Source organism: Parasteatoda tepidariorum, chromosome 5 (assembly GCF_982258835.1).
Source record: "Parasteatoda tepidariorum strain Cologne lab strain chromosome 5, Ptep-v5.0, whole genome shotgun sequence".
Lineage (NCBI taxonomy): Eukaryota > Metazoa > Arthropoda > Arachnida > Araneae > Theridiidae > Parasteatoda > Parasteatoda tepidariorum.
The window spans coordinates 75,651,965-75,679,212 of NC_141759.1; the positions used below are offsets into that span (position 1 = coordinate 75,651,965).

General features: G+C 31.8%; 2 protein-coding genes across 2 annotated transcripts; both read right to left on the reverse strand.

Moving 5' to 3' along the window:
- Positions 1 to 2,070: 2,070 nt before the first annotated feature.
- Positions 2,071 to 10,561, reverse strand: LOC107438942 (putative G protein-coupled receptor Mth-like 4). The gene is made up of 2 exons (XM_016051367.5): positions 10,430 to 10,561; positions 2,071 to 3,965 (listed from the first exon to the last, which is right to left on the reverse strand). Exon 2 carries the CDS (start codon positions 3,913 to 3,915, stop codon positions 2,551 to 2,553), a length of 1,365 nt encoding a protein of 454 aa, XP_015906853.3. The 5' UTR covers positions 3,916 to 3,965; positions 10,430 to 10,561; the 3' UTR covers positions 2,071 to 2,550.
- A 4,852-nt stretch (positions 10,562 to 15,413) lies between these two features.
- LOC107438943 (G protein-coupled receptor Mth2) lies at positions 15,414 to 25,311 on the reverse strand. Its single transcript, XM_043044226.3, has 2 exons — positions 25,015 to 25,311; positions 15,414 to 17,281 (listed from the first exon to the last, which is right to left on the reverse strand). The coding sequence occupies exon 2, from the start codon at positions 17,147 to 17,149 to the stop codon at positions 15,572 to 15,574; it is 1,578 nt and encodes a 525-aa protein (XP_042900160.2). The 5' UTR covers positions 17,150 to 17,281; positions 25,015 to 25,311; the 3' UTR covers positions 15,414 to 15,571.
- Between the last annotated feature and the right edge of the window lie 1,937 nt (positions 25,312 to 27,248).

Consider the following 27,248-nt stretch of genomic DNA (forward strand, 5'->3'; position numbering starts at 1 on the left):
ATGTCCCTACGGAGGCAATATCAACAGCTACCACTCAAAAATTAAAAACTTCCATACTTTAATAATTAGTAACCACATTATTTTAAGAATTTTAAAATTATATAATAATACTATATTGTGTATTTTAAATGCTAAAGTGCTGAGTCAAACAGCTTTTAAAAGTACTCGGAGTGCAAAGGGTTAAGAAAGTAATAACCAGCATAAGTGTAAAAGAATATGAAACAATATTTTTATTTTTAACTCGAGTTTTCGGGATTTGCGAGTTGGGGATTGCATGGCTGAAATTAGTTTTGTTCGGAAACCTACACTTTTTTTTCTTCAAAATGACAATTTTAGGTTAATTTTTTTTTCTGAATATACAAGTTTATAAAGAGCGTATAGGTTTATATATCTTACCGGCAAAGTATGAAACGCCGGCATTGTATAGAATGACTAGGCATTGTATAGAATGCCTGACGTTTTTAGGCAAAGTATGAAATGTGAGAAGTATTACATACTTTGCCTAGGCATTGTATAGAATGTCTAGGCATTCTATAGAATGTCGGATGCTATTTAGGCAAAGTATGAAATAAACGTCCTGATGAGGTTATTATGTAAGTGATGTGCATGTTACTGTGAATGAGCGAAATCGATGGTTGATGAATTTCACCGGTGAATGTTGACAATCACATAGTCTCTTTGGTGAATGTCCGATTATTACATCCGATTTGATATTAATTTATTCGTGGATATAATTACATTTATTCAATATTTTAATACTTACTGACGATAGATTGGAAGAAACATCAGTGTTTGGAGTATCGGGCAAATATATACCGGTGAATGGCACTTGATCTTAAAAAAACATCAGTGTAGGATATACCGGGCAAATGTATACCGGGCAGTGGCACTTAACCTTAAAAAAATATCAGTGTAAGGTATACCGGGCAATTGCGCTTAACTAGACCTAGTATATATTTCGGGCATTTTCCAAAGGTCCAGTCATTCTAGTTCTAGTTAAGTGCCATTGCCCGGTATACATTTGCCCGGTATATCTTACACTGATGCTTCTTCTAATCTATCGTCAGTAAGTATTAAAATATCGAATAAATGTAAAACTACCGATTTCGGACATTCACAGTAACATGCATTTCTCAAAAATAAAAATGTTATTCTGAAAAAATACTGAGAGTGCCATTGAAAAACATTTATTCAAAATGTGGAAAGAAAATTAAAAAGTTATGCAAAACAAAATTTAAGCCTTTCTTATTAAGGGAAACAAAATTTTCATATAAAAAATATGAAATTAACCTACTTGTTGCAACACGGCAGGATTGAATGACATTTTGATTTACATTTCATTAAATTTTTCCATGCAAATTTCATTAAATTCCTCCATTTCCATGTAGCACAGTAAAAAAATAATTTTTATTATTACTCTAAAGTCACGAGCCACGCGTTGAAAGTCACGCGTTAAAAGTCAGGAACCTTGCCAAGTGATATTTGAAACGAATCGGAGATGTATTTTATACTTTACCGCTTTCTCATTTGGCAATCTATAGAATGCCTAGGAAATGTGTGAAATATAAATCATTTCATACTTTGCCGGCTAATTTTAGGCATTCTATACAATGCCTAGTCATTCTACACAATGCCGGATTTCATACTTTGCCGGCTAATTTTAGGCATTCTATACAATGCCTAGTCATTCTACACAATGCCGGATTTCATACTTTGCCGGTAACATATACATACATATACACATGTTTGCTTCTTTGAAAACAACACTTTAGACAAAAATCGTATGACTTAACATATCGCTTAATATAAACTGAAATGTAATATAATTTTCTTCCTACCACTACCAACGTAGCAGAGAAGTGGAGGCACATAGTATTCATTAGACTGAGCTTTTAGGTACATTGAATTGCCTAAGAACTGCAACTTGAAGAAACCGATTGCAGATTTGAAATTAGTGACGTCAAAATATCAATCGACATTGAAGTGATCACCAAATGCGAGTACATACTTTGTTGTGTTCTATATACTGCGATTTTTTCATTATATTACCTAAAAAATAGCCGTTATCAATTATCAAAACAACTGGATTTTAATTAATTTTTTGCTCTTATCTTGTTACAATCCCAAATTAGTTCACTTTCTTTACATTTGACTGATTTGATTTTTTTTAAAACTTTTTGAGATAACATTGCGGTGCTAGTGATTTTTAGTTCCATGGAAGCACTGAGAAGCCATTATGCAGTTTTTCTTCAAAATTTGAAATAACTTGCTACGCGTTGTTTCTTTTTCGATTGAGAGTTTTTGCGAGATACATTAAAAATTTTTCTTCTTTCGCAGAAGAAACTAGCGAAGACCGGGTCCGTTCGTGATGTTTTCGATCTATTTAACGGGTGGAGAAATGTCCAGTCGTGACCCTTTAGCACTAGATTATGTGACCGCAGTAGGTACGCTCTCGAAATTGTATTTGTTATTTATGTGCACATCTTGTAAATTTTCATGAAGACTAATTGTCCTGGCTTTTGTACCAAATGTTCTAAAAAAATTATGGATTTAAATTGGCGAATCGTGTTGCTCTGACGACGTTTGTCCTCTTGTTGTAGAAGTTTGTGATGGAAACAAAGAACTCTTCTTTTTTCCGACAACTCTTTTGCATTCTTTTATAGTTTTATCAGTAAAAGAAAAGCATAAAAAGATAAACACTCCCTGCAGAGTGTTCAGAATAGTGTATATGTACCAGAATGCGGTGACTCTTGAAGTTGTGGCAATAATTCCACAAATCCACGTTAAGCCCATGACTATGGCTAGTCGCATGGAAACTAGAAACCTCGACCAGAGGGCGGCTTTATTTTCCGCAGTATTCATACTAGCACTGGTTATCATGATAAAGCTGTGAATAAACAGCAGGATATTGAAGAACAACAAAATGAAAAACGGCGCCCCAAAATACACCAAAAGAGCTGGCTTGTAATGGAACCAGCAAGTGTTTATATTGAATATCAAATTATATCTGTAATCAGTATTCAAATGGTTCACTATCAATGCGACGACGATTATCAATAAAGGTACTCCCCATGAGTACGCACAGTACAAAGCGTACCGCATAAACATCGGTCTGTCTCTTAAGAGTCTTAACTTGGCGGTTGCCATTCTCAATGATCGCCAAACATCGAAAGACATAGCGTTCATCCAGAAAAACGATGCCAAGAAAGCGTAAAGCATTAACATTCCAACGGCAGTACAGTCGTTCCTGTTAGGTAATCCAAAAGTAGTAAAGGAACAGATGTAGGCCAACAGCAGAGCTTTGCAGAGGGAGAAAAGGCAATATCCAGGAAGATTTCGGAGTTTTTTTAAGGACAAGAACATAATAATATGTAGGGTGATGCAAATGGAAGATATGGAGACTCCCACAATCGAAAAAATGTCCAGAATCTTAGAGAACTTAGAATCATCACTGAAGTCATCGAAAAACTCGGGACAGATTAGTAGCTCCCCATTATCTTTTATCAGATAATTATTCTCATCGAAGACTCTGTCATATAAAGGCACTTTAATTGATCCATTAGAGAGTTTAATGTAACACTCTGGTTCGATCTCAACATGCTGGCATTCCAGGAAGTCGTCACTAAACTTCGACAGATCTATAGAGTCTGGGCTATTTTGTAAATTGGGCAAGGAAGCATTGTAGGGATCCGACCGTTTATCTCTGGTAACAGCTTCATTTGTCTTTTCTTCTTGGTGCGGCATGCAGAAACTCGGAATTTCAGTTGTTGTTTCAGAATCCAATGCATGGTTCATAAACTGAAATAAATTTGTTGAAGATCTAACGATCCTTAAGGATGCCGAAGGAAGAATAAACAAAGTCAAACTGCAGAACGTAAAATACGAAAATATTTTAGATGTTTTTAGATTTTTCATGATTTGCTCAGTCCTTAATGTGATTTGTTGCACATGTATCAGCAATGAACCTGAAAGTAAATTTAGTTTCTTTAAATGCATAGTTTAGCAGTGTTATTATATAATAGAAATACACTGGTCATTTAAAACTATGGTACAGTACTTGAAATAAAAAAAATGGAACACTTTGAATAACTTTTTACCTAATGATCAGACTTTTATACATTCTAGCACTCAATCTTAGGTTCGAAGAAATTAACTTTAAATATGCTAATTAATTAGTGCAGACGATATTTTAAATTACGCAATCAGACACAAAAACATGCTTTCTTCGAATACAAACATACCTTTTTTGGTCAGGTGAGCGGTTGAAAATTTGGATCACTTAATGCTAATTTTACTTTTTGCGTAGATTGCTAAAATTTTTTAAGCAAACAAACAATTAGAAAATCCGTTTAACCAATAATCAGTCCAAGCCAAAAATAGTTTTTCATTATTTTTAACCATGTTTTTAATAATGTTTGAAAAAGTTTTGAATTGTAAGGTACAATATTTTTTGCATCATTGCAAAGAATGTAATTTTAAATGGCAAAAATGCGAAATGCGAGCTAAATCGGTCTTACAGTTTCTGAGTTACCAAATTAAAAAAAGTCATAGATTAAATAAATACTTTATTTTTTAGAATTATTCGGCCGATTTCAATTACCAATTCTCTTTTCGAGGAATAATATCATATTTTTCTATTCTATCATTAAAATAAGAAACTGAAACAAAACATTATATGGAAATTTTATTCTTCTCTGACTGCCTGTCCCCAATCTTGGACCAATAATTATAAAAATATTACAAAGCACTTAAAATTTAAAAATATTAGCTTTCTATTTTTTTAGCAACCACCATTATTTAAACAACTGCGAGTAAAATTATATATTTTCACTTTAAATGCTTTCCCTAAAATCACAATTGCTGATGTAATATTTGACTGTAACTTTAATTTTTCCGAATTTAAAAGTGAATATGAATTTTTATTTCTTATGGTTGAACACGTAAGCTCTCCAACAAAACTTCGCTAAAAGTAAATTAAATCAAGATATTTTCTTCTACAGAAAAATACAGAGTAAAATAAAACATATTGACAGTTTTTTTAAGTCCGATTTTTCAATTCGAGATTACTTGAAACAAGTAGGAAAGCAATAACAGTAAGTGATATAAAGAAGAAATGAACCAGATCGCCTTGAAATGAGGATGTTCAAGGTTTAAATGGGTTTTACAAATTTACAACTGTGCTAGTAAATGTTTGTATAATCTTTAGTAGTATTGTATTTTTTAAGATACCACTTTAACGTTTTGGTAATAGATTTTTTTTCTTTAGATATAGTTTCTTTTAGAAAAATAACATGCATCGTTGGTCCCAAGGGTATTAAAATATCTAAGTTTATTTCATTTTCGTCATCAGTGAATAAAATTTGTATCAGGAAGGGAATCGTCATACTAACAGCATTTATAAAACCAACGTTTCTTTTTCTTTCTGAAATGCAATAAAAAAACAGGCAGTCTGTTTTGGTTAAGCTTTTTTTTAAAATTTATATTCATAATTTGGTCCATAATTTGGTTGATGATTAGAAACTACCTAAAACTATTAAAATGGGGTGAGACATTTAAAAATTTCTTTTATTTTCATAATGTGGTTCATATAATGACTAGAAACTAAGAACAATTATTAGAATAATCTGAGAAATTAAAAAGCTTCTGTGATTTATGTTTATAATTTGGTTCACATGATGATTAAAAACTAAGAACAATTACGAAAATAAGCTGAGAAATTAAAAAGCTTCTGTTATTTATGTTCCTAATTTGGTCCATATGATGATTAGAAACTAAGAACAACTGTAAAAATAATCTGAGAAATTAAAAAGCTTCTGTTATTCATACTCATAATTAATTTGGTTCACATGATGATTAGAAACTAAGAACAACTATTAAAATAAAGAACGACTATGAAAAAGAGAACAACTATGAAATTAAAAAGCTTCTGTTATTTATGTTCCTAATTTGGTGCACATGATAATTAGAAACTAAGAGCAACTATGAAAATAAGCTGAGAAATTAAAAAGTTTCTGTTATTTATGCTCATAATTTGGTCCACATGATGATTAGAAACTAAGAGCGGCTATGAAAATAAGCTGAACAAGTGAAACCTTCTTTTATTCATACTCATAATAAATTTGGTGCACATGATGATTAGAAACTAAGAACAACTATGAAAATAAGCTGAGAAATTAAAAAGTTTCTGTTATTTATGCTCATAATTTGGTCCACATGATGATTAGAAACTAAGAGCGGCTATGAAAATAAAGGCTGGAAAATTGAAACCTTCTTTTATTCATACTCATAATAAATTTGGTGCACATGATAATTAGAAACTAAGAACACCTATGAAAATAAGCTGAGAAATTAAAAAGTTTCTGTTATTTATGCTCATAATTTGGTCCACATGATGGTTAGAAACTAAGAGCGGCTATGAAAATAAAGGCTGGAAAATTGAAACCTTCTTTTATTCATACTCATAATAAATTTGGTGCACATGATAATTAGAAACTAAGAACAACTATGAAAATAAGCTGAGAAATTAAAAAGTTTCTGTTATTTATGCTCATAATTTGGTCCACATGATGATTAGAAACTAAGAGCGGCTTTGAAAATAAAGGCTGGAAAATTGAAACCTTCTTTTATTCATACTCATAATAAATTTGGTCCACATGATGATTAGAAACTAAGAGCGGCTATGAAAATAAAGGCTGGAAAATTGAAACCTTCTTTTATTCATACTCATAATAAATTTGGTGCACATGATAATTAGAAACTAAGAACAACTATGAAAATAAGCTGAGAAATTAAAAAGTTTCTGTTATTTATGCTCCTAATTTGGTCCACATGATGGTTAGAAACTAAGAGCGGCTATGAAAATAAAGGCTGGAAAATTGAAACCTTCTTTTATTCATACTCATAATAAATTTGGTGCACATGATAATTAGAAACTAAGAACAACTACGAAAATAAGCTGAGAAATTAAAAAGTTTCTGTTATTTATGCTCATAATTTGGTCCACATGATGATTAAAAACTAAGAGCGGCTATGAAAATAAAGGCTGGAAAATTGAAACCTTCTTTTATTCATACTCATAATAAGTTTGGTGCACATGATAATTAGAAACTAAGAACAACTATGAAAATAAGCTGAGAAATTAAAAAGTTTCTGTTATTTATGCTCATAATTTGATCCACATGATGATTAGAAACTAAGAGCGGCTATGAAAATAAAGGCTGGAAAATTGAAACCTTCTTTTATTCATACTCATAATAAATTTGGTGCACATGATAATTAGAAACTAAGAACAACTATGAAAATAAGCTGAGAAATTAAAAAGTTTCTGCTATTTATGCTCATAATTTGATCCACATGATGATTAAAAACTAAGAGCGGCTATGAAAATAAAGGCTGGAAAATTGAAACCTTCTTTTATTCATACTCATAATAAATTTGGTGCACATGATAATTAGAAACTAAGAACAACTACGAAAATAAGCTGAGAAATTAAAAAGTTTCTGTTATTTATGCTCATAATTTGGTCCACATGATGATTAAAAACTAAGAGCGGCTATGAAAATAAAGGCTGGAAAATTGAAACCTTCTTTTATTCATACTCATAATAAGTTTGGTGCACATGATAGTTAGAAACTAAGTACAACTATGAAAATAAGCTGAGAAATTAAAAAGTTCCTGTTATTTATGCTCCTAATTTGATCCACATGATGGTTAGAAACTAAGAGCGGCTATGAAAATAAAGGCTGGAAAATTGAAACCTTCTTTTATTCATACTCATAATAAATTTGGTGCACATGATAATTAGAAACTAAGAACAACTACGAAAATAAGCTGAGAAATTAAAAAGTTTCTGTTATTTATGCTCATAATTTGGTCCACATGATGATTAAAAACTAAGAGCGGCTATGAAAATAAAGGCTGGAAAATTGAAACCTTCTTTTATTCATACTCATAATAAGTTTGGTGCACATGATAGTTAGAAACTAAGTACAACTATGAATATAAGCTGAGAAATTAAAAAGTTCCTGTTATTTATGCTCCTAATTTGATCCACATGATGGTTAGAAACTAAGAGCGGCTATGAAAATAAAGGCTGGAAAATTGAAACCTTCTTTTATTCATACTCATAATAAATTTGGTGCACATGATAATTAGAAACTAAGAACAACTACGAAAATAATCTGAGAAATTAAAAAGTTTCTGTTATTTATGCTCATAATTTGGTCCACATGATGATTAAAAACTAAGAGCGGCTATGAAAATAAAGGCTGGAAAATTGAAACCTTCTTTTATTCATACTCATAATAAGTTTGGTGCACATGATAGTTAGAAACTAAGTACAACTATGAAAATAAGCTGAGAAATTAAAAAGTTCCTGTTATTTATGCTCCTAATTTGATCCACATGATGGTTAGAAACTAAGAGCGGCTATGAAAATAAAGGCTGGAAAATTGAAACCTTCTTTTATTCATACTCATAATAAATTTGGTGCACATGATAATTAGAAACTAAGAACAACTACGAAAATAAGATGAGAAATTAAAAAGTTTCTGTTATTTATGCTCATAATTTGGTCCACATGATGATTAAAAACTAAGAGCGGCTATGAAAATAAAGGCTGGAAAATTGAAACCTTCTTTTATTCATACTCATAATAAGTTTGGTGCACATGATAGTTAGAAACTAAGTACAACTATGAAAATAAGCTGAGAAATTAAAAAGTTCCTGTTATTTATGCTCCTAATTTGATCCATATGATGGTTAGAAACTAAGAGCGGCTATGAAAATAAAGGCTGGAAAATTGAAACCTTCTTTTATTCATACTCATAATAAATTTGGTGCACATGATAATTAGAAACTAAGAACAACTACGAAAATAAGCTGAGAAATTAAAAAGTTTCTGTTATTTATGCTCATAATTTGGTCCACATGATGATTAAAAACTAAGAGCGGCTATGAAAATAAAGGCTGGAAAATTGAAACCTTCTTTTATTCATACTCATAATAAGTTTGGTGCACATGATAGTTAGAAACTAAGTACAACTATGAAAATAAGCTGAGAAATTAAAAAGTTCCTGTTATTTATGCTCCTAATTTGATCCACATGATGGTTAGAAACTAAGAGCGGCTATGAAAATAAAGGCTGGAAAATTGAAACCTTCTTTTATTCATACTCATAATAAATTTGGTGCACATGATAATTAGAAACTAAGAACAACTACGAAAATAAGCTGAGAAATTAAAAAGTTTCTGTTATTTATGCTCATAATTTGGTCCACATGATGATTAAAAACTAAGAGCGGCTATGAAAATAAAGGCTGGAAAATTGAAACCTTCTTTTATTCATACTCATAATAAGTTTGGTGCACATGATAGTTAGAAACTAAGTACAACTATGAAAATAAGCTGAGAAATTAAAAAGTTCCTGTTATTTATGCTCCTAATTTGATCCATATGATGGTTAGAAACTAAGAGCGGCTATGAAAATAAAGGCTGGAAAATTGAAACCTTCTTTTATTCATACTCATAATAAATTTGGTGCACATGATAATTAGAAACTAAGAACAACTACGAAAATAAGCTGAGAAATTAAAAAGTTTCTGTTATTTATGCTCATAATTTGGTCCACATGATGATTAAAAACTAAGAGCGGCTATGAAAATAAAGGCTGGAAAATTGAAACCTTCTTTTATTCATACTCATAATAAGTTTGGTGCACATGATAGTTAGAAACTAAGTACAACTATGAAAATAAGCTGAGAAATTAAAAAGTTCCTGTTATTTATGCTCCTAATTTGATCCACATGATGGTTAGAAACTAAGAGCGGCTATGAAAATAAAGGCTGGAAAATTGAAACCTTCTTTTATTCATACTCATAATAAATTTGGTGCACATGATAATTAGAAACTAAGAACAACTACGAAAATAAGCTGAGAAATTAAAAAGTTTCTGTTATTTATGCTCATAATTTGGTCCACATGATGATTAAAAACTAAGAGCGGCTATGAGAATAAAGGCTGGAAAATTGAAACCTTCTTTTATTCATACTCATAATAAGTTTGGTGCACATGATAGTTAGAAACTAAGTACAACTATGAAAATAAGCTGAGAAATTAAAAAGTTCCTGTTATTTATGCTCATAATTTGATCCACATGATGATTAGAAACTAAGAGCGGCTATGAAAATAAGCTGAAAATTAAAAAGCTTCTGTTATTCATACTCATAATTAATTTGGTCCACATGATGATTAGAAACTAAGAACAACTATGAAAATAGGCTGAGAAATTGAAAAGCTTCTATTATTTATATTCAAAATATGGACAGCGTAACTCAGAACAAATATGAAAAAAGTATGAAAAATTAAAAACATGCTGAAGTCATTGACAAACAATTCAAATATAATAATATATTGTAGTAAAGGCACTCACTTTTCCATGACGTTAAATACTTGACAATATACTTCGAGACTCATAACCTATGTATATTTTATTTAGTTGATTTTCTAGATATTTCTCTCGAAGATTGTTCGAAACTGACATCCGCAGGATGCCAAAATCAGGATGTCTAAATAGCACGAAGTTATGATGAAAATAACGATTTACTTATTTTCCATTAAATGACACATGCATGAGTTGAAGATTATTATTTTTATTTTGACTAAAATAAAGTTGTTCCAAAAAAAATGACAAGTTTAATTCTTGTCATTTAGTAATAATTACCTTTTGAATCCGTCCTAAAGTTTGAAAACTCCTTGAATACAGTGAGAGTTTAACTTAAACTTTCTTTGGATCTAATGGTTGGGCAACGCTGACGCATTAAAATATTATTTTAACCTATGAATGCCCAGTCACAAATATTGCATTGATGAAGAACGTTTATGAATAAAACGGTTGGTCTTGTAGGTTTAAATCAGTGGCTATTGGCGATAGTTTGGGATTCATATGGTGATCCCAAGTATGCGAACTGTTGTATGCGCACACTAATACGCAGCAAATAGTGGAAGTAGTCACTCGGTCTCCGCACCGCACTACACTCAGACACTGATATTGACAGTGACATTACGAATGGATTCCTTACCACTAAGATACATGCGAAGGAAAGGCTAATCCGATCAAACATCGAGCCTGTAGCATAAAGAAACAAACCCGATGAAAAACTGAAACAAATTGAGCTATAATTTTGACAGAAAGATTAAAAGCGAACAGTGTATATATATAAAACTGACTGAGCTATATTTTTCTAAATTATGTGAAAGTATGCTTCCATAGTTACGAATTCAACAACCATACCTGCCAGAGTCGTGGTGGTTCAGGGGAGAAACGCAGTGGTTCATGCTGTCAGGCTAACCGGGAGAGGTTTGCCGGTGGACATACCTCCCTTGAGGCTGTCCGCAGTGTCTGGCGGGTTGCTTCCTGGTTGTAGTTTGTCGAAAGTAAGAGCTCCCTTAGCCATTCGTCTATCTTCGCCTGTCTTTGGTAACGAGGTATAACTATTTCAAGTAGGGGTGTGGAGTCAGTGTTTAGAACAGGTTTTGGCTCGGGACGTCGAGCGAAAAGGAATCTTTTTCTTCGGTTCATTGTATTAGCCCTAGAGTGAAGAGAGAAATGAGCTATTCCTGTTTTCATAGCAGTAGAAGGCCTCCGACTTTGTGGTGGGGGGAGTTCTTTCTATAGACAAACTATACACTAATCTGATGTACAGTGCGCAAAGTAAAAAACGGATAACTTTGAATAACCTTTGATCTAACTATCGGATCTTCATGTTCTAGGACTGAATATTAATGGTTCGAGGGGATGACTTCAAATATTAGTGGAGCTAATTAATTAGTGGAGACGATATTTTAAGATACGAAATCAGACACAGGAACATAATTTTTCTGAATAAACATACCTTTTTTTCGACGGATTTGGTTTTATAACTCCCAAAATATAGGGGGGTAACCACAATCTGGAAAATATGGTCCGAATAGATTGGTCATGAAAGCGGTCCAAAATTTGAATTCCTGAATGCTAATTTTTTTTCGCGTATTTTCCCATATCTCGAGAACTTTTTAAGCGAATTAAAAAATTTTAGCTTACAATTATAAAATTCGTTTACACGAAGATGCAAAAAATAACTTTTAGTAAATATTTATTATTTTTTATTATATTTGATAATAATTTAAAATTTTTTAATTGCAATGCAAGCAGTTTTAACATCATTTTAAATAGTGCAATTTTAAAATGCAAAATTTGGGCGAAATCGGTCGAATAGTTCCTGAATCGATTTCTAAAAAAGTCGTATCTTTAACGATTTGATCTTTATTCAGGAACGATTGCATCTTTTTTATAAGAAATAAAGTCTCTCTTTACTTAACTTTATTTTGACTATTTTGCTAATTACATTTGAGCTTTTTACAGAATACATATAGTTCGCGCTGTTAATTTGAAAAGTAAACACTCGGCAATTCAGAGTAAGTGTCATATTTTTTACAAACTATAGATTTTACTTATAGTTCAAATCTGTTACATAATTGTTGCATTTACACTTTGCGTTATTACTCTTGCGTTACTACTGCAATATACTGTTTTGATTAAATCTTATCTTTTAGTTTTTTTAAAAAAATTTATTTTTCCTTTTTAATATAACAGTTTGTATTTATTTTATGTGAAAATTTCCAAGTAATTTTCGTAAATTAGGGTATTATTTTCTCAAATAAAGCATATAATTTTTTTAAAAAGATCTTATCTGACAAAATTTTAGCTTTGTTTTCGTTTTCTCGTTACTTTTGTTTTCGTGTTTACTTTTGTTTTCAAAAGATTTTAACTTTCTGTTCGCTTTTCTTTGTTGGTCAACGTGGTCATTGCACTTCTTGTGGGGACAGATACCCCTCTATATCCGCCTTTCTTTTTTCTTCATTTATTTTTTTAAGAGGGGGGGGGGGGCTTACTTAATTAATCTCTTTCATGTGATATTAAAATTATCCTCTCTTTAAATTTAATTGTCTATCGTCTTTTTGGATCTACACCAGTTAACGATGTTTTCTTAGTTTTAAGACATTCTCTCTCGTGGATGCTTGCTTGGTTACACCAAAGGGTGTACTCTCTCTCAAGGTCTGGTTTCTTACGACAAGCGCCTTATCTGGGCGTCAGCGGGACGTCAACGTCACGCTGACGCCAACAAGATACTGGTTTGTTAGCTCAAGGCCTGGTTTCTTAGAACTAGTGCCTTATCTGGGCGTCAGCGGAAAGTTGACGTAGATCTGACGCCAAAAAATTACTTTTTTGTTAGCTCAGCATGAGCAATCGGTCCAACGCAGACATTATCTCTCATTGCGCATGCGTTAATAACGTAAACAAATATTTATTTTGAATTTGTATTGATTTTGTTATTGTCGACCAGTGTTTTACTTAACAAATAATGACTTTGTCCAAGAAAAAACACATTATAGCTGAGCTAAATGAAGAGTGCTATGTTTAATGAAGAAGCTATGTTTAATGTCAAAATCAAAATCTTGGCTGATTTCAATGTGCTGTTGGATGTTGTCCGCCATTGCCACTGTGGTTAACGTCACGTTGTAATCCAACTGCAATTGAGTTGGACGGTAATTGTAGTTCAAGATGAGCGTACGATGACGTATACTATCAAACTCACAAATGAACCAATCAGAAGTTAGCGCTGATTTCCAGCTGACGGCGTCCTGTCCTAAGAAACCAGGCCTTCAGAGATGCGGACTTATATCCGTATCGAGGGATTTTTTTTTTTTACATCCTTTTTCTGATTCTATAATCTATATTATATAAAACGCTAATACGTATGTATGTATGTATCAATAAAACCGATGATATTTCTTTTCTCGCGCTGGCAACAGTTTTCATTTTTAATTGATTGGATTCGGCGCGCAAGAGCACGTAGTGAGCAACCAGATAACAATAACCAGAGTGAGCATTATCAGGTTGTTCAATTCAGATTCATGCACTAAAAACATGACAATATTTAATTTAAACTCAATTAGGAATTAATTAATTAATTGAAGTGAGAATGCTTTAAAAGGCTGCTGTTGAATTGATATTTTTCTACTGGGAGCTACCTAAACGTCTAAAAAACGTTTAAGTGTTTGTATTGAATGCATTGAATTTTTTTATATTTCGCGTTTATTTATGCATTGAATTTTCACCCTTTAAAATGCAGAATATTAGTGAAGCAATATTTGATAATTTATTTTGCTAATATGTTTCTTATTTAGCTAATGTTTTGATTTTTTCACCATGTACAATCTAAATAGCTAATGTACTTTTTTAAAAGCCAATAAGAACATTGATAGGATTCTTCTACATAAGTACAATACTATGTCTTTGATGATAAAATACTATGTCTTTGATGATAATATATTATGTCTTTGTGCTAGAACATTGTGTTCATTGGCGAGCCATGGTTCACGGCGTGAACCACATAGGATTGCGTAGCAATTCTCGGGGGTTGGCGAGCGTTAGCGAGCAGGGGGCGGAGCCTCCTAGTTTTAATTAAATCCGCAAACCGCAATTAATTTCTGTAAATTGAATACCTACATTTATACCTTTAACCTTAAAGACCCTTTCAAATTTAAGCTTCCGTTCTACATTCATCTTATTATCACTCATATATCGTATTTTTATGCATGAAGCCTTATTTTAAATTCTATTGACACCCATTTCTAATTCCAGGCTTCCTGTGTCACAAATTTTGTCAAAAGATATATATTACTAATAAGATTGTGAGTTTGTTCAAAAATTTTTTTAATAATTTTTTTTTTTTAATTTTGAAAGAGTGGTCGCTATTAAAAATGACGCTATTGGCCATTGACCGGTCGCAAACGTGTTACAGAATAGTGTTACAGAATTTTACAGAATAGTGTTAGGTTAAACTTTTTATCCGTAATATATTTACTATCCAAATCTTACATTCCTGCTTTTCAAGTGGATTTTTTTCAATTAATTTAGAAGAGAAAAGTTGATTGCAATTTTATTTTTCTTATTCATAGTAAAAAAAAAAAAAAACACACCTAATACTAACAACACCTAAAACAAAAATCAATATTTTCCGACCTAGTTGTAACAAAATAGAAACCATTTTCAAAATTTTTATCTTTTTTAAAAACATAGTTTTTAAAAACTGTTTTCGAAAATTGTTCGTTTTAATATTGTGTTTAATAAGGTTATCAAATTTTCACCGGCGATCAATTGTGATCTTAGATAAAAAGCAAAGAGCTCCAGATGAAATGTTAGCACTGTGGCTAGTCATAAAAAGTTTACATTTTAACTCCAATAATAATTTCCTTTCACAAAGCGATACTAAAACAAATTTAGTTAAAGTTAATAAATGTTTGTCAGTTTAAATGTATTTCTGAAACCAGCTTGTTATTTAATAATTATGAATAAGTAGCATTCCATAGTATTGTTTCGATTAATATTTATTTGCATAATCCTTAATATAATATACAACCAATTTCCAAAATATTTACAATTCAAATATACAACTCATTGTAGGATTTCAATAAGATATAAATATGCATATTATGAAGTAAGAATTAGTTTCAATATTTAAGATGAACATCAAAAACCATTTCTCAAGCATTCACCAAACATGTATTTCTCAATTTTAGTCTTCAGAGTGCACATGCTCATTCGGTTTTGAATATGCTTGAACACTTTTCTGGAGCACGTGAAAAGCAAAAATACAAAAAGACCTTGCAATGAATTGAGTATATCGAACAGAAACCATACAACGGTGTCCAGCTTTGCTACTCGCAGCCATTCAGCTTCACTATATGAAAAAATAATGCCAATAGCGCCAATGAGCCATGTAATACCCATCATTACAGCCAATCGTATATGCAATACAAGGTTCAGTTGTGCCGTTTGGCGTTGGTCGCTTTCCACAGTTTGTTTCATTGTATTATTTTTTAGTATAAAAGCACTCAAAACAAAGAAAACAGCATTGCTCAAAAATAGAACAAATGCGGGAAGTGAAAAAAAGATTCCTTTGGCGACATCGTTCGTCAACCAGCAAAAACCGTTCTTTCCATATAGCGGTTTGATCGTTTCTGATACATTTTTAGAGTTGTCCAAGCCAACACATACTGAGACGATGCACAATGGCACCAACCAGGCGTAAGAGGAATACCAAAGAAATTGGCGAAATCGTGCACTTTTATTACTCACCATCAATCTCTCAGTTGCCATTCTTAGTGTCTTCCACACATCAAAAGCCATGACATTCATCCAAAAGAAGGCTACAAGAAAGAAATATTGCTTCAATATTGCAGCCAAGACGCAAGACTTTCCAAACACTTGTGGTATTTGTACTATTAAGGAAAAAGAATATGCCATTAAGAAAGCAACACCTAGAGATGCCAGATTATATCCAGGTAAGTTTCTTAAAGATGGCACCAGGCAAAAAGTTACAATATGTATCAGCAACGCAAGTATCGAAATAGCACTTCCGATATTGCCTATGTACAAAGCAGCTTTGTTGGTATCATCCATAGGTTTAGGTAAAAGTTTGTTGAACTCGTCTTCATCTATATCATCATAATCCATGGAACACAGAACTAGTTTTCCCGCTTTGTTGACCTCGTATACTTCATCTTCGAGTAAAACTCCATAAAGAATGACAGAATCATTCGGAAAATGTTTAAACTCATCAGCATTGTATTCGAATGTTCCACAATGTTTAAAAAGTTCCTTCTTCAATTGTTCAGTGGGATAAAAACATGTCCTTCTATCATTTTGAATGATATGCATTTTGGAAGGATGGATAGTAGTATTGAAGGAAGGAATGAACATGTTGCCGTTTGCCAAGAATTCGACGTTTTTAATGTCAAGAATCACTCTAGCACAATGCTTTTGAGAATCTAGATTAGATGCAGGTGCAATATACTTGGCAGATGTATCAGATGTCGAAGTATTTGCGGAATTGGAAACTAAATTAGATGTAGAAATAATTGCCTCATTTGAATCTGAATCGGATACAGAAGAATTTGTGTGATCGGAATCTAAATTGGCTGAAAAAGGATGTGCATACTTGGAATCTAAACTAGATGTGGCAGTATTTTCGTTACTGAAAATTGGCTGAGTTTGTTCCATTGAAGAATTGGAAATAGTAAGAAGTGGATTTCCGTAAGATCTCATCACTTGTAAATGCAATAATATAAAAATATAGCTCCATTTGAGAATAACAATCTTGTTCTGAATTTTAGTAGATCAAAATCAAAATGTGATGTTTTATCTATGATATGAAGTTATCCTCTTGTCGAAATCAAACTAGAGAAAAAAATGAAATCAATTTCAGTATAAGAACAGCAATAAAGTAAGCAATTTAGAAATCTGAAGTACAAGTTCTTTCTAGCGTGAAAAATTTAATTAATCCATTAAGTTTAGCTCCTTGGTTAAAACTGTTTTATCAAACTATATACAATAAAATATTTGCCAGGGCTTAAATAAACTCTCGTTTAAAAACTTGAATAATATATATATATATATATATATATATATATATTGTTTCATGTATTTGGAATCAAAATCATTTTAAATGAAAAATCAAATAATTAAAAAGAAATTTAGCACTTTATTAACAGTTTAAATTTAAGAATGACACATTACGCACAATCCGTAACATGATATATATTTTTCTTCATATTATCGTATCTCTTCAAAATTTACGCCAATTGCTATTTATGGCAATACCAGTCGCCATGCCGTGTATGTCGAACATGATTGGTTGACCAACGCTTGACGTCGTTTGCAAGTATCCAATTGTCGCTTTGATAAGCATGCCGTTAGCGAAACAATAACTTTAATAAAAAAAGCTAAAATATTCAGCTCAACAAAAAGTAAAAGCCCTTATAATTAAAAGCGTGTTCCGGCACTATTCAGTTCTTATCTTGATGCCTTGTATCCTATTTTAAAATTATTGCAGAAAATAAAATTTTGCTACTTATATAAGGTATTTTGTTAACAGTATCCTTGATTTCTTTCTAAAAAAAATTATTGTCTAATATGAAATTTTTAATATGATGAGATGATCCATTATGTCGAAATGATTCCGCACATATTTTTGAAATTAGAAAAATATCCACATTAGAGTTCACAATATAATATTTAAGCTAGAAAAAAAAACGAATGCAAAAGCGTTAAAAGAAATCTATTGTGTCAGAAGCCTTATTTCAAATAGGAACACATTTCCGTGCCGTACATTTCCGTTCGCACCAAATTTCTTTCCAGTTAAGAGAAATTCAACATTTACAGTAAACGGTTGTTCATTGTTTAACAGTTGATTTTTCGATTTATTCAATTCATAATTTTCCAGTGTCGCCATTAGTTTTTATTTAATAACAATTCGTACATTAATATTTTAAATATTTCTTTCCGAAAATTACACTACATTAAAAAAATACAATCCTAGAGTAAAATATAATTCACGAACTTTATAAATATAGCGAACGTTCCTCCTGAATGCAGTTTGCTCGTTCTACTTTGTTGTTGTTTCTAATGTCACTTGCCACACGGGCAAACCTGCTTGATGAAACCTAGCAAATTTAAGGCAAATTGTGCGTTTCTTGTTTTTTCAGTGGAGCCAACCTGTGGCCAAGAATTCGTCTTCAGTCACACACACGTCACAGCTCGTTTTATAGGGCGGACCCATTCATGCATTCATCCACAGATCGTAATTTTGACCTGAATCAGAGAACGAGCGATCTCCTATCCGGAGGTATTGATTTGTTATGGGAACATGGAGGACTTAGAGACTCGACAGATTTAACGTGCATCAGTCACCATTTACTACACGGGGAGTCTTCGGTCGGTGGGTCGTTCTACTTTAGATCCACCAATCGAATTCTGAATTTTTAAACGTATATTTTATATAAATTTTTATTTTGATGAAAAATTCGTAAAAAAGAATATTGTCGGTGCAGCTTTGGAAAATATTTTGCATTAAAATGAAAAGTTTGTTTTCAAAACATTTAAATTCTACTCAAATTGATTTGTTTATAATAGAAAAAAAGGAAAGAACAGCTATACTCTTCTCTTTTAGTTGAAAACCGATTAAACTTCTCAGTTTATTTTCGAACGTCAACGTTAGAACAGTTTAGAGCGGGCTCCAAAAGCTAATGCTTGTTAACACGTTGAATGCCACATTAATTTTACATGACTTACCCGTCTGGCCAAATGGTAAATATGAGACAGAATTTGCTAGTTTATTAAAAGGTTTAGCATGACGTATTTTGTTAAAGTGGCGAATTATATTAGCCTACGCATTGTTTAGAAATAGTTGTCGATAAAAATCTACTAAATTAAATTTATTAAACCAAGAATCACAATTAATAAACTACCACTTGAAAATATTTATTCGCTGTCCGGAGCAAGTTGGCATCTCTGTGTATATAAATAATACTATTTTTGTGTGTTCTATATTGCATTATTTTCTTCAAACCATTTTAGTAACAATAATATAAAAAAATTTAAAATTTATTCGAATTATATGTTTCTAATAATCTTGGCTTCGCCGGTCACCGGTGACCCCCGTGGCCCTCATGTTAAGAATATCTGATGAAAATCTGTTTTTAATTAATTTACTTAAAAACCTTTTTAAGTAGTAAAGTGTATAGTGTTTTACTTTGCATTGTTTTATATTAATAATTGAAAATAATAAATCCTAAAAGTATAAAGAGTATACTTGATATGCATCAAAATAGTGCATATTCTTAAAAAAAAATAATGTTGATGTTCACATTCTGAAATCAATGTGAATTTAACTTCCGTATATATTTTACAATTTACGAGATCCAGAAAATAATCAAAAAACTTCAACATGCGTAATTTTTTCGATACGTTAAATGTTGGTCACCTTCTACACTAAGCAATACATCTGACAGGTATGGAAACCAGAATTTTTAAAGTCAATGAAACAGACATAACAGTCTTCGTTTTCTTTCTTTGTAATTAATAATTAGAAGAAATGTTAGCAAACAGTATTAAAATCTGTACATCTATCTATTTTTTCATAATGTTAGTAGAAAATATTCATCATTTATCTCTGGGTTTTTAAATTAAAAGCAAAGTGCAAAATTTTTCGACAACGGACAATATTTCCGGTACAAATAGGAAAAAGAGCACATTTTGTACAATAAATAAAATATAAATTAAAAAGAACAATTCTCACAGTTATGATGGAGCAATTAAAAAAAGTCCTTGTTGAAAAACAATTGGGGTAGAAATACGAAAAAAGAAATATCGGACTATCTTCTAGAGATTCTGGTACGAGTAAACAGACAGCACTTTAAATAGATATGATATTATTCATTCTAATTATAAATCAAACGAAAACAAATAAAGTTCGATGATCACAACAGCATAAATTAAAACAAAAAAAGAAAACCACTTTGACAATCTATCCTGACCACATAAAAAAACGCAAATCCGATCATAATTGATGTGCAAATGAAAGAAAAATGTCTAATCGGATTATATAACGATATTAAGTTTAAGATGAATGTTTAGATTAACTGCAAATAGCATTTTTCACAAAAAAAGCAGAAAAAAAACTATAGGTACCTACTATATTTTCAAGTAGACCGGAAAGCATAAGAAGTTAAATAATCATTATAATATATATAATTTAAAAAGAAATTAAACAAACGATAAGATGAATTAAAATAATTATGGCACAGTAAAAAATAAATCGGGCATTCGTTTCAGTATAGTATGACGTTAACAATATTAATAAACAAGCACTTTATAAAGTAAAGGCATGACTGGCATACTTAGCCTATTTTTTAAAAAAGAAAAATGAAAAACATTTAAATTTAAGCAACCATTATGGAATAAATGAAAACAATAAAGAAATAAAGGGAACAACCAATACAGTACAAATAAAACGAATTCAAACGGGTTATCATTTTGGTATAGAGCTTGCAATACTAGTAAACAGAACTTTAATCCAGAATAAGTTTAGTCAGTATACTTATTAATTTTAAGTAGAATGAAAAGTATAAAACGTTGGACAACTCTTATGCTGTAAATAAAATGGGAGACAATCAATTCGGAACAACTAAAAAAAAAAAAATCAAATCAGACAATAGTTACGCTTCAAAATTAAAAATAAATAAAAATAAAGCCAAATCGGACATTTGTTTTAGTATTGAGTTTCATATATCACTAAACACTTTAAAGCGTAAAACATGACTAAGATACTTTCATTTTTATGGAAAGAAAAGAATAAAAAGTGACAACTCTTATGCTGTAAAAAAATGGGAGACAATCAATTCGGAACAACTAAAAAAAAAATCAAATCGGACAATAGTTACGCTTCAAAATTAAAAATAAATAAAAATAAAATAAAATCTAATATAGGAAACTCAATACTAAAGTATTGAGCTTCATATATTGAGTATACTAAATTGAGTTTCCTATATTGGCCACAATAGTTACGCTTCAAAATTAAAAATAAAGTCAAATCGGACTTTTCAAATCGGACATAGTATTGGGTTTATATCACTTAACACTTTTAAAACGTAAAACCTGTCAAACATACTTTAATTTTTACGACACGAAAAGAATATAAAGTGACAACTCTTATGCTGCAAATAAAATGGGAGACAATAAAAACGGAACAACTAAAAAAAATCAAACCGGACAATAATGCTTCAAAATTAAAAATAAAGCCAAATCTCTGACATTCGTTTCAGTATTGAGTTTCCAATACCAGTAAACATTTTAAACAGAAAATTAATAATTAAAATAATTAACATATATTAATATTTAATTGAACAAAAAACATATAAAGTTAGACAACCATTACAGTATAAATTTTAAAAACTTAATGAGACAATCAATATACATACCTGCCAACTAGTGATGAAGTTGAAAAAAGATCTTACAAAGTGGTAGTAAAACAAAAGTTTAGTATGGAAAATTTTTTCGAAAATTGAAGCCATTTAAATGGCAATAAGCTTAATGAGCCTACAAATAGATCTTATTTAAATATTTTTTAAATTATTGATTCGTCGTGGTAGTTTTTTTTTTTTGAAACTTTGAACTTCAATGTTTAATACGCCAAAACCCTAATGTTTCTACAACTAAGAAAATTATCTCTCAACGACCGTGCAAGTTGGTAGCTATGAAGACGCATAAGAAAAACCAAATCGGACAATAACTACGGTATAATAAAAAAAAACTAAAGCGGACAAACTGTGAATGATACATGGGTCTAAATATGCAAAAAGTGGTAATCAATAAAAATCAAAGATAGATTAAACAAGATCAAAATTAGCAGTACTTTATGAGGTATTTCTTACAGTTTATTATTAAGGATAATTCGTAGGGAAATTAAATGTATATCACTAGTAATACACGGTGGTACAATGAACAATAAAATAGAAAATAAATAAAAATGAATTACGTTTCTACCACTTTTTACATTTTTAGGTGCACGTAACATCCCGGCAATTGTTTCAGTGTAAAGTTGACGGTCCCTAGTCCTCGTGTTTAGATTTTACTGGGCACCTGGGCCGCGAAGCGGCCCCTATCCCATTCATCTGGAATTTTTGAAGAGTTTTGGTTGAGCAATGTGGTAAGCAGGCAATGGAGTTGCTTTTATGAATGTTTCAAGCTCTTTGCTTGAATAACTAAAAAGGAATCAAAAATAAATTGAGCAGCTTGCTCTAAACTGTGTTTGTTTGATTTTGGAGTTGTTCAGAATTGTATCAGCATGAGTAAATGTTATTTTCAGAAAGGTTGATGAAATTACTTGTTTTGATAGTTATGATGTGAGGCGTCGGAGGTGAAATGTGCAGCTATTGGTCTGTAGTTTTTATCTTTGATATAATTTTCAAATTTAAAGATTTCATTAAAATTTGCTGTTTTACATTCTATGGCTTTATCGAAAAAATCTGCGTTTAGCTTGTATATAATGCTGTGATAGAATTGGTATTTTTTGGTCTGCATGTATATTGGTATTCCGGATGAACCATCTTGCACAGGTTATTTTTCTAAGGATCTTGTTTTGGCATTGGTTTAATTTCTTCAGTAGATGTTGAGGTATCGTTGTCCAGGCAGGTGAGGCATAGGTAAGTATTGGGCGGATCATTGCTGTATATAGTAGCTTCTTTAGTTTAAGTGACATGTTCTGATTATATATTAATGGTTGTATGGCTATTATTGCTGCATTTGCTTTATCTATTGTGCTTTTGATGTGATCATTCCAGGTGAGTTTGCTATTGATTATAAGGCCACGATAATTTGCTTTTTTAACTATTGGTATTGGTATGTTGAACATTTTTGGTTGAAGTTGTGGAAGTATTTTAATTCTTCTTTTTTGTATAATTAATATTTGTGATTTTCCAGCATTTACTGCAGTTTTCCATTTTAAGCACCAGTCTTCTATTTCGTCTATATGGTCTTGTAGTTTTTGAAGAGCATGATTTGCGTTTCTGGATTTAATAATAATACCTGTATCGTCTGCGTAATAGGCTGTTATGCTGTTATAATCGGCTTTGTTTATAGGAAAATCATAAGTGTATAATATGTATAATATCGGTCCCAGAATGCTGCCCTGTGGTACTCCGGCTGTGATGTTTCTCTTTGTGGATTTTTTGTTTTTGATGGTGATTTGAAATGTTCTATTACAAAGATAGCAGGATAGGAGTTTGATTATGCCGGGTGGAAAATTCAGCTGTATGAGTTTATATATTGTACCAGTGTCCCATACTTTATCAAATGCTTTGGATATGTCGATCATCAGGAAGGCTATTGTTTCTTTATTTATGATTGCTCTGCCAGTATAGTCTATTATTCGGAGTAACTGTTTGGTGGTATCTAGTTTTTGTCGGAATCCATACTGTTCGTCGGGGAGGGCTGTAAGAAGTGGTTTTATTCTATTGTAGATGATTTTTTCATATATTTTTCCAAGTATGTTAAGTAGACTGATTGGGCGATAAAAAGTTGACGGTGGGAGTTTAGTCAGGGTTTTGGCGGGCCTTGTAAATTTTAAAAAGTGGTAACGAAAATTAAACAATTGTCGATAATTTAATTTCTGTGCAACCATTACTAAAAATTGTTTTACCAAAGAAATTATGTATGCAGGAAAATTCCAGTTTCTAAACCACTTAACTACAAAGTAGTATGTTAACGCATTGCTGACCGGTCACGCGTTATCTCGTGTTTTCGTGGCGAAACGTTGGTGACCAGTCACGAGTGATCTCGTGGTGACTATTTTAAAAAGTGGGAGTAATATTCCTTACTTTTCAAGTTTTACTATTTAATTCTCTACCAATTTATTATAATTTTACAAAACCCTATATAATCGCAAAACTTTTGGTTGTACCATTACACATAGGTAATTGCTAACTGTTCATCATACGGCATTAAAAATTAAAATTTTTTAAAGTTTATCTATATTGTTTTACTTCCACATCCGCTTTCAAAACTATAGCCGGCCGGGCACATGGGGGTAATTTTCAGAAAAGTTGCTGGTCAGCAATGAGTTAAGATAAGAAATAGCTTCCAGCATTAACCTTAATTTACTACCACTACTAAAATTTTTCAAGGACCGTGGGAAGTCCGTACTTTAGCCCTTTCTGAAGCAGTGGTAAGTATACCTACCACCAATTTCTGAAGTCCGTGGTGAATTTTTTTACCACTTTTAATATAGGTTGCCATTTGTTAATAACTTCAGCTTTCTTGAAGTGTGTTTGAATAAAATTGGCAACCATTTGTTTGTTTAAGAAAACGTATTAAAGTTATAAAATACATAATTCCGTTTGAAGTTTGTAGCATTTCTAAAATATATTTTATAAGTAACGAAAAGTAAAAGTCTGTAAGCTCCTAATAGGTCGTGGTAAATATACTTTAATTTTTTATGAGCTAAATGAGTTTTTATTTTCTTATATGAATTACTATTCTTATATCAATTTCAATTCCAAAAATACTTTAATTTACCTTTACTAGAAATAAATATTAAAGGGTTAAACAGAAAAAAACGTAGCATGTATACTTACCCTCATTTTAAATGTAGCAAAAATGATTACGCCACAAATATAGAGTTAAAAGATTGCCACTAAACAATTAACGCATTAGTCATTATACGAACGGATGTTTAACGATTCAGCAGCTATCAGCATCGAGATTCAGAACAAGTTTTGAGGAAGATGGTTACGAAATCCGGAGGATACGCGGGGCATTTCCAACTAAAAAAACCAACTTCATTTATACGCTTAAAATGAAGTTTCGTGAATACTAAATGTATTTAGTTTATTTATGCCCATTTTGATTAGGGAGTCAATTTGCTGAATGGGTTAGAAGCAGTATATTTTTAACACGTTGAATGCCATGGAGGTCACCGGTTACCAGCGAAGTCAAGGTTATCAGAAACACATAATTCGAGTAAATTTTTAATATATTTATATTATCGTTACTAAAATAGGTTGAAGAAAATAATACAATATAGAACACTCAAAAATAGTTTTATTTATTTACTTTTACTTTACTTTATTTAAAAACAGCTGGGCACCTGGGCCGTGCAGCGGCCCCTATCCCATTCATCATGAAACTACAAAAATGAGTTAAAAACATTTTGAATATAAGCAGTCGTTGTGGTAGCTTTACAATAATATTACCATGATTAGAGAAAATACAAACTTGAACAGAGATATTTAGAGTAATTGCCATGAAAAAATGTACAGAAAATATGACCTTGATTAGAAAACATTACAACTTGAACAGCGATATTTACATTAATTGCCATAAATATGTGCAGAAAATTGAATATGAGCATGAATAAATGATGATTATATATATACAAAAGTCGTGATTCATAGGCGTAAAGGTTTTACATAAATTTTGTCAAGCCTTAGTGGCGCCATCTAGTATGATCAACTTTAATTTGAAAGGGCAGTATGCAGTATTTATTTTAATAATCTGTATGGAAAATTAGAGTTCTGAATAATAATAATAAGAGTTCAAATAGAAGTTCAAATCAAGTCAAAAAAGATGTTACTGTGCAAGAGTAGCTTCCCCCATAATCCTCTGAAGCAGTTGAAGCACTTCTTGATTTTTTAAAAGTTCTTGCAATTCTTTAATTATTGTAACCAACTTTTGAGCAAGTCCTGTTGTTGGTGGTGGTATGGCACGTGTTCCCCTCCTGCGGGGACGGGCTCTGCACCCCGTGTAGTTGGCTGTATGAGAGTATCCGAAGTTACTGCACTTAGGTGGTGTATTTTCATCTTTTTGGCACTCGTATAATCGGTGTTTGGCGGCGCACTTAACACATCTTGATGGTGAATTACATGATCTTTGACTGTGTCCAAATTCTTGGCAGTTGTAACACTGGATTGGATTTTGCCCGCCTCGGAACCTTTCAATACTGACCGGGATACTTCGTATATTGGTGATAGAGAAAATTTGTCGATTAACATCTGTTTCTGTGAGAATTGTGAGAAAAAGTGGGAGGAGCCTGTAGGTCCCGCCCACTTTTCTCTTAAACTGAATTATCTTTTGCGTTATGATGTCTGACTTTGCCAGTTCCTGGGAAATATTATCAGTATAGAATCCAACTGGAAGACCACGAATAAGAACTTTTATATGCTTAATTGGTTGAACTTTTGCTGGAGTTGTGGGTGGATCTACAGTTGAACTGGAATCCTCCTTGGGTGGAGCTAAGTCAGTATCAGATATAGATTCAGATGGTTGTAAGGAGGTGGCGGTATCTATCGGTGAAAAATGTTTACTATTTGTGGTCATGATTAGATTTGCTTCAGCTTTTTTGACATTATTTTTCTTTTTCTTCTTCTTCAAAGGGGGTTCTACAATATTTTTGGTTGAGCTTTCTGAATCTCTGGTTGACTCATTCCCCGTCTGCTCCAAAAGTTGGCCGCCTTCATAAGTTTCCATATCAATGACATCAATTGGTGTTGTCGGTATTTCGGGCCTATTTGGCACAGGCATGAGAGACTGCTCCAAATGATTTAGTTTCTCAAGTAGTTCTTTATTTTTCCTTTCCTCTTCTTTAATTCTCCTTCCCATGTCTGCTAACTTTTCAGCCATTTTGGTTTCAAAATCCGAGCATTCCTCATCCGTCGTTGAACCACGTGTTGGTGATACGTTGGTGATCCACGTCCGTGTTGGTGATACGTAGCCATTGTTGCGTGATTGCGAATATTAACTTCAGCAGTGATGTTAACGTAAATTATAAGCTACTATATCGGGCAGAATCATTTAACTTAACTTGCATCTA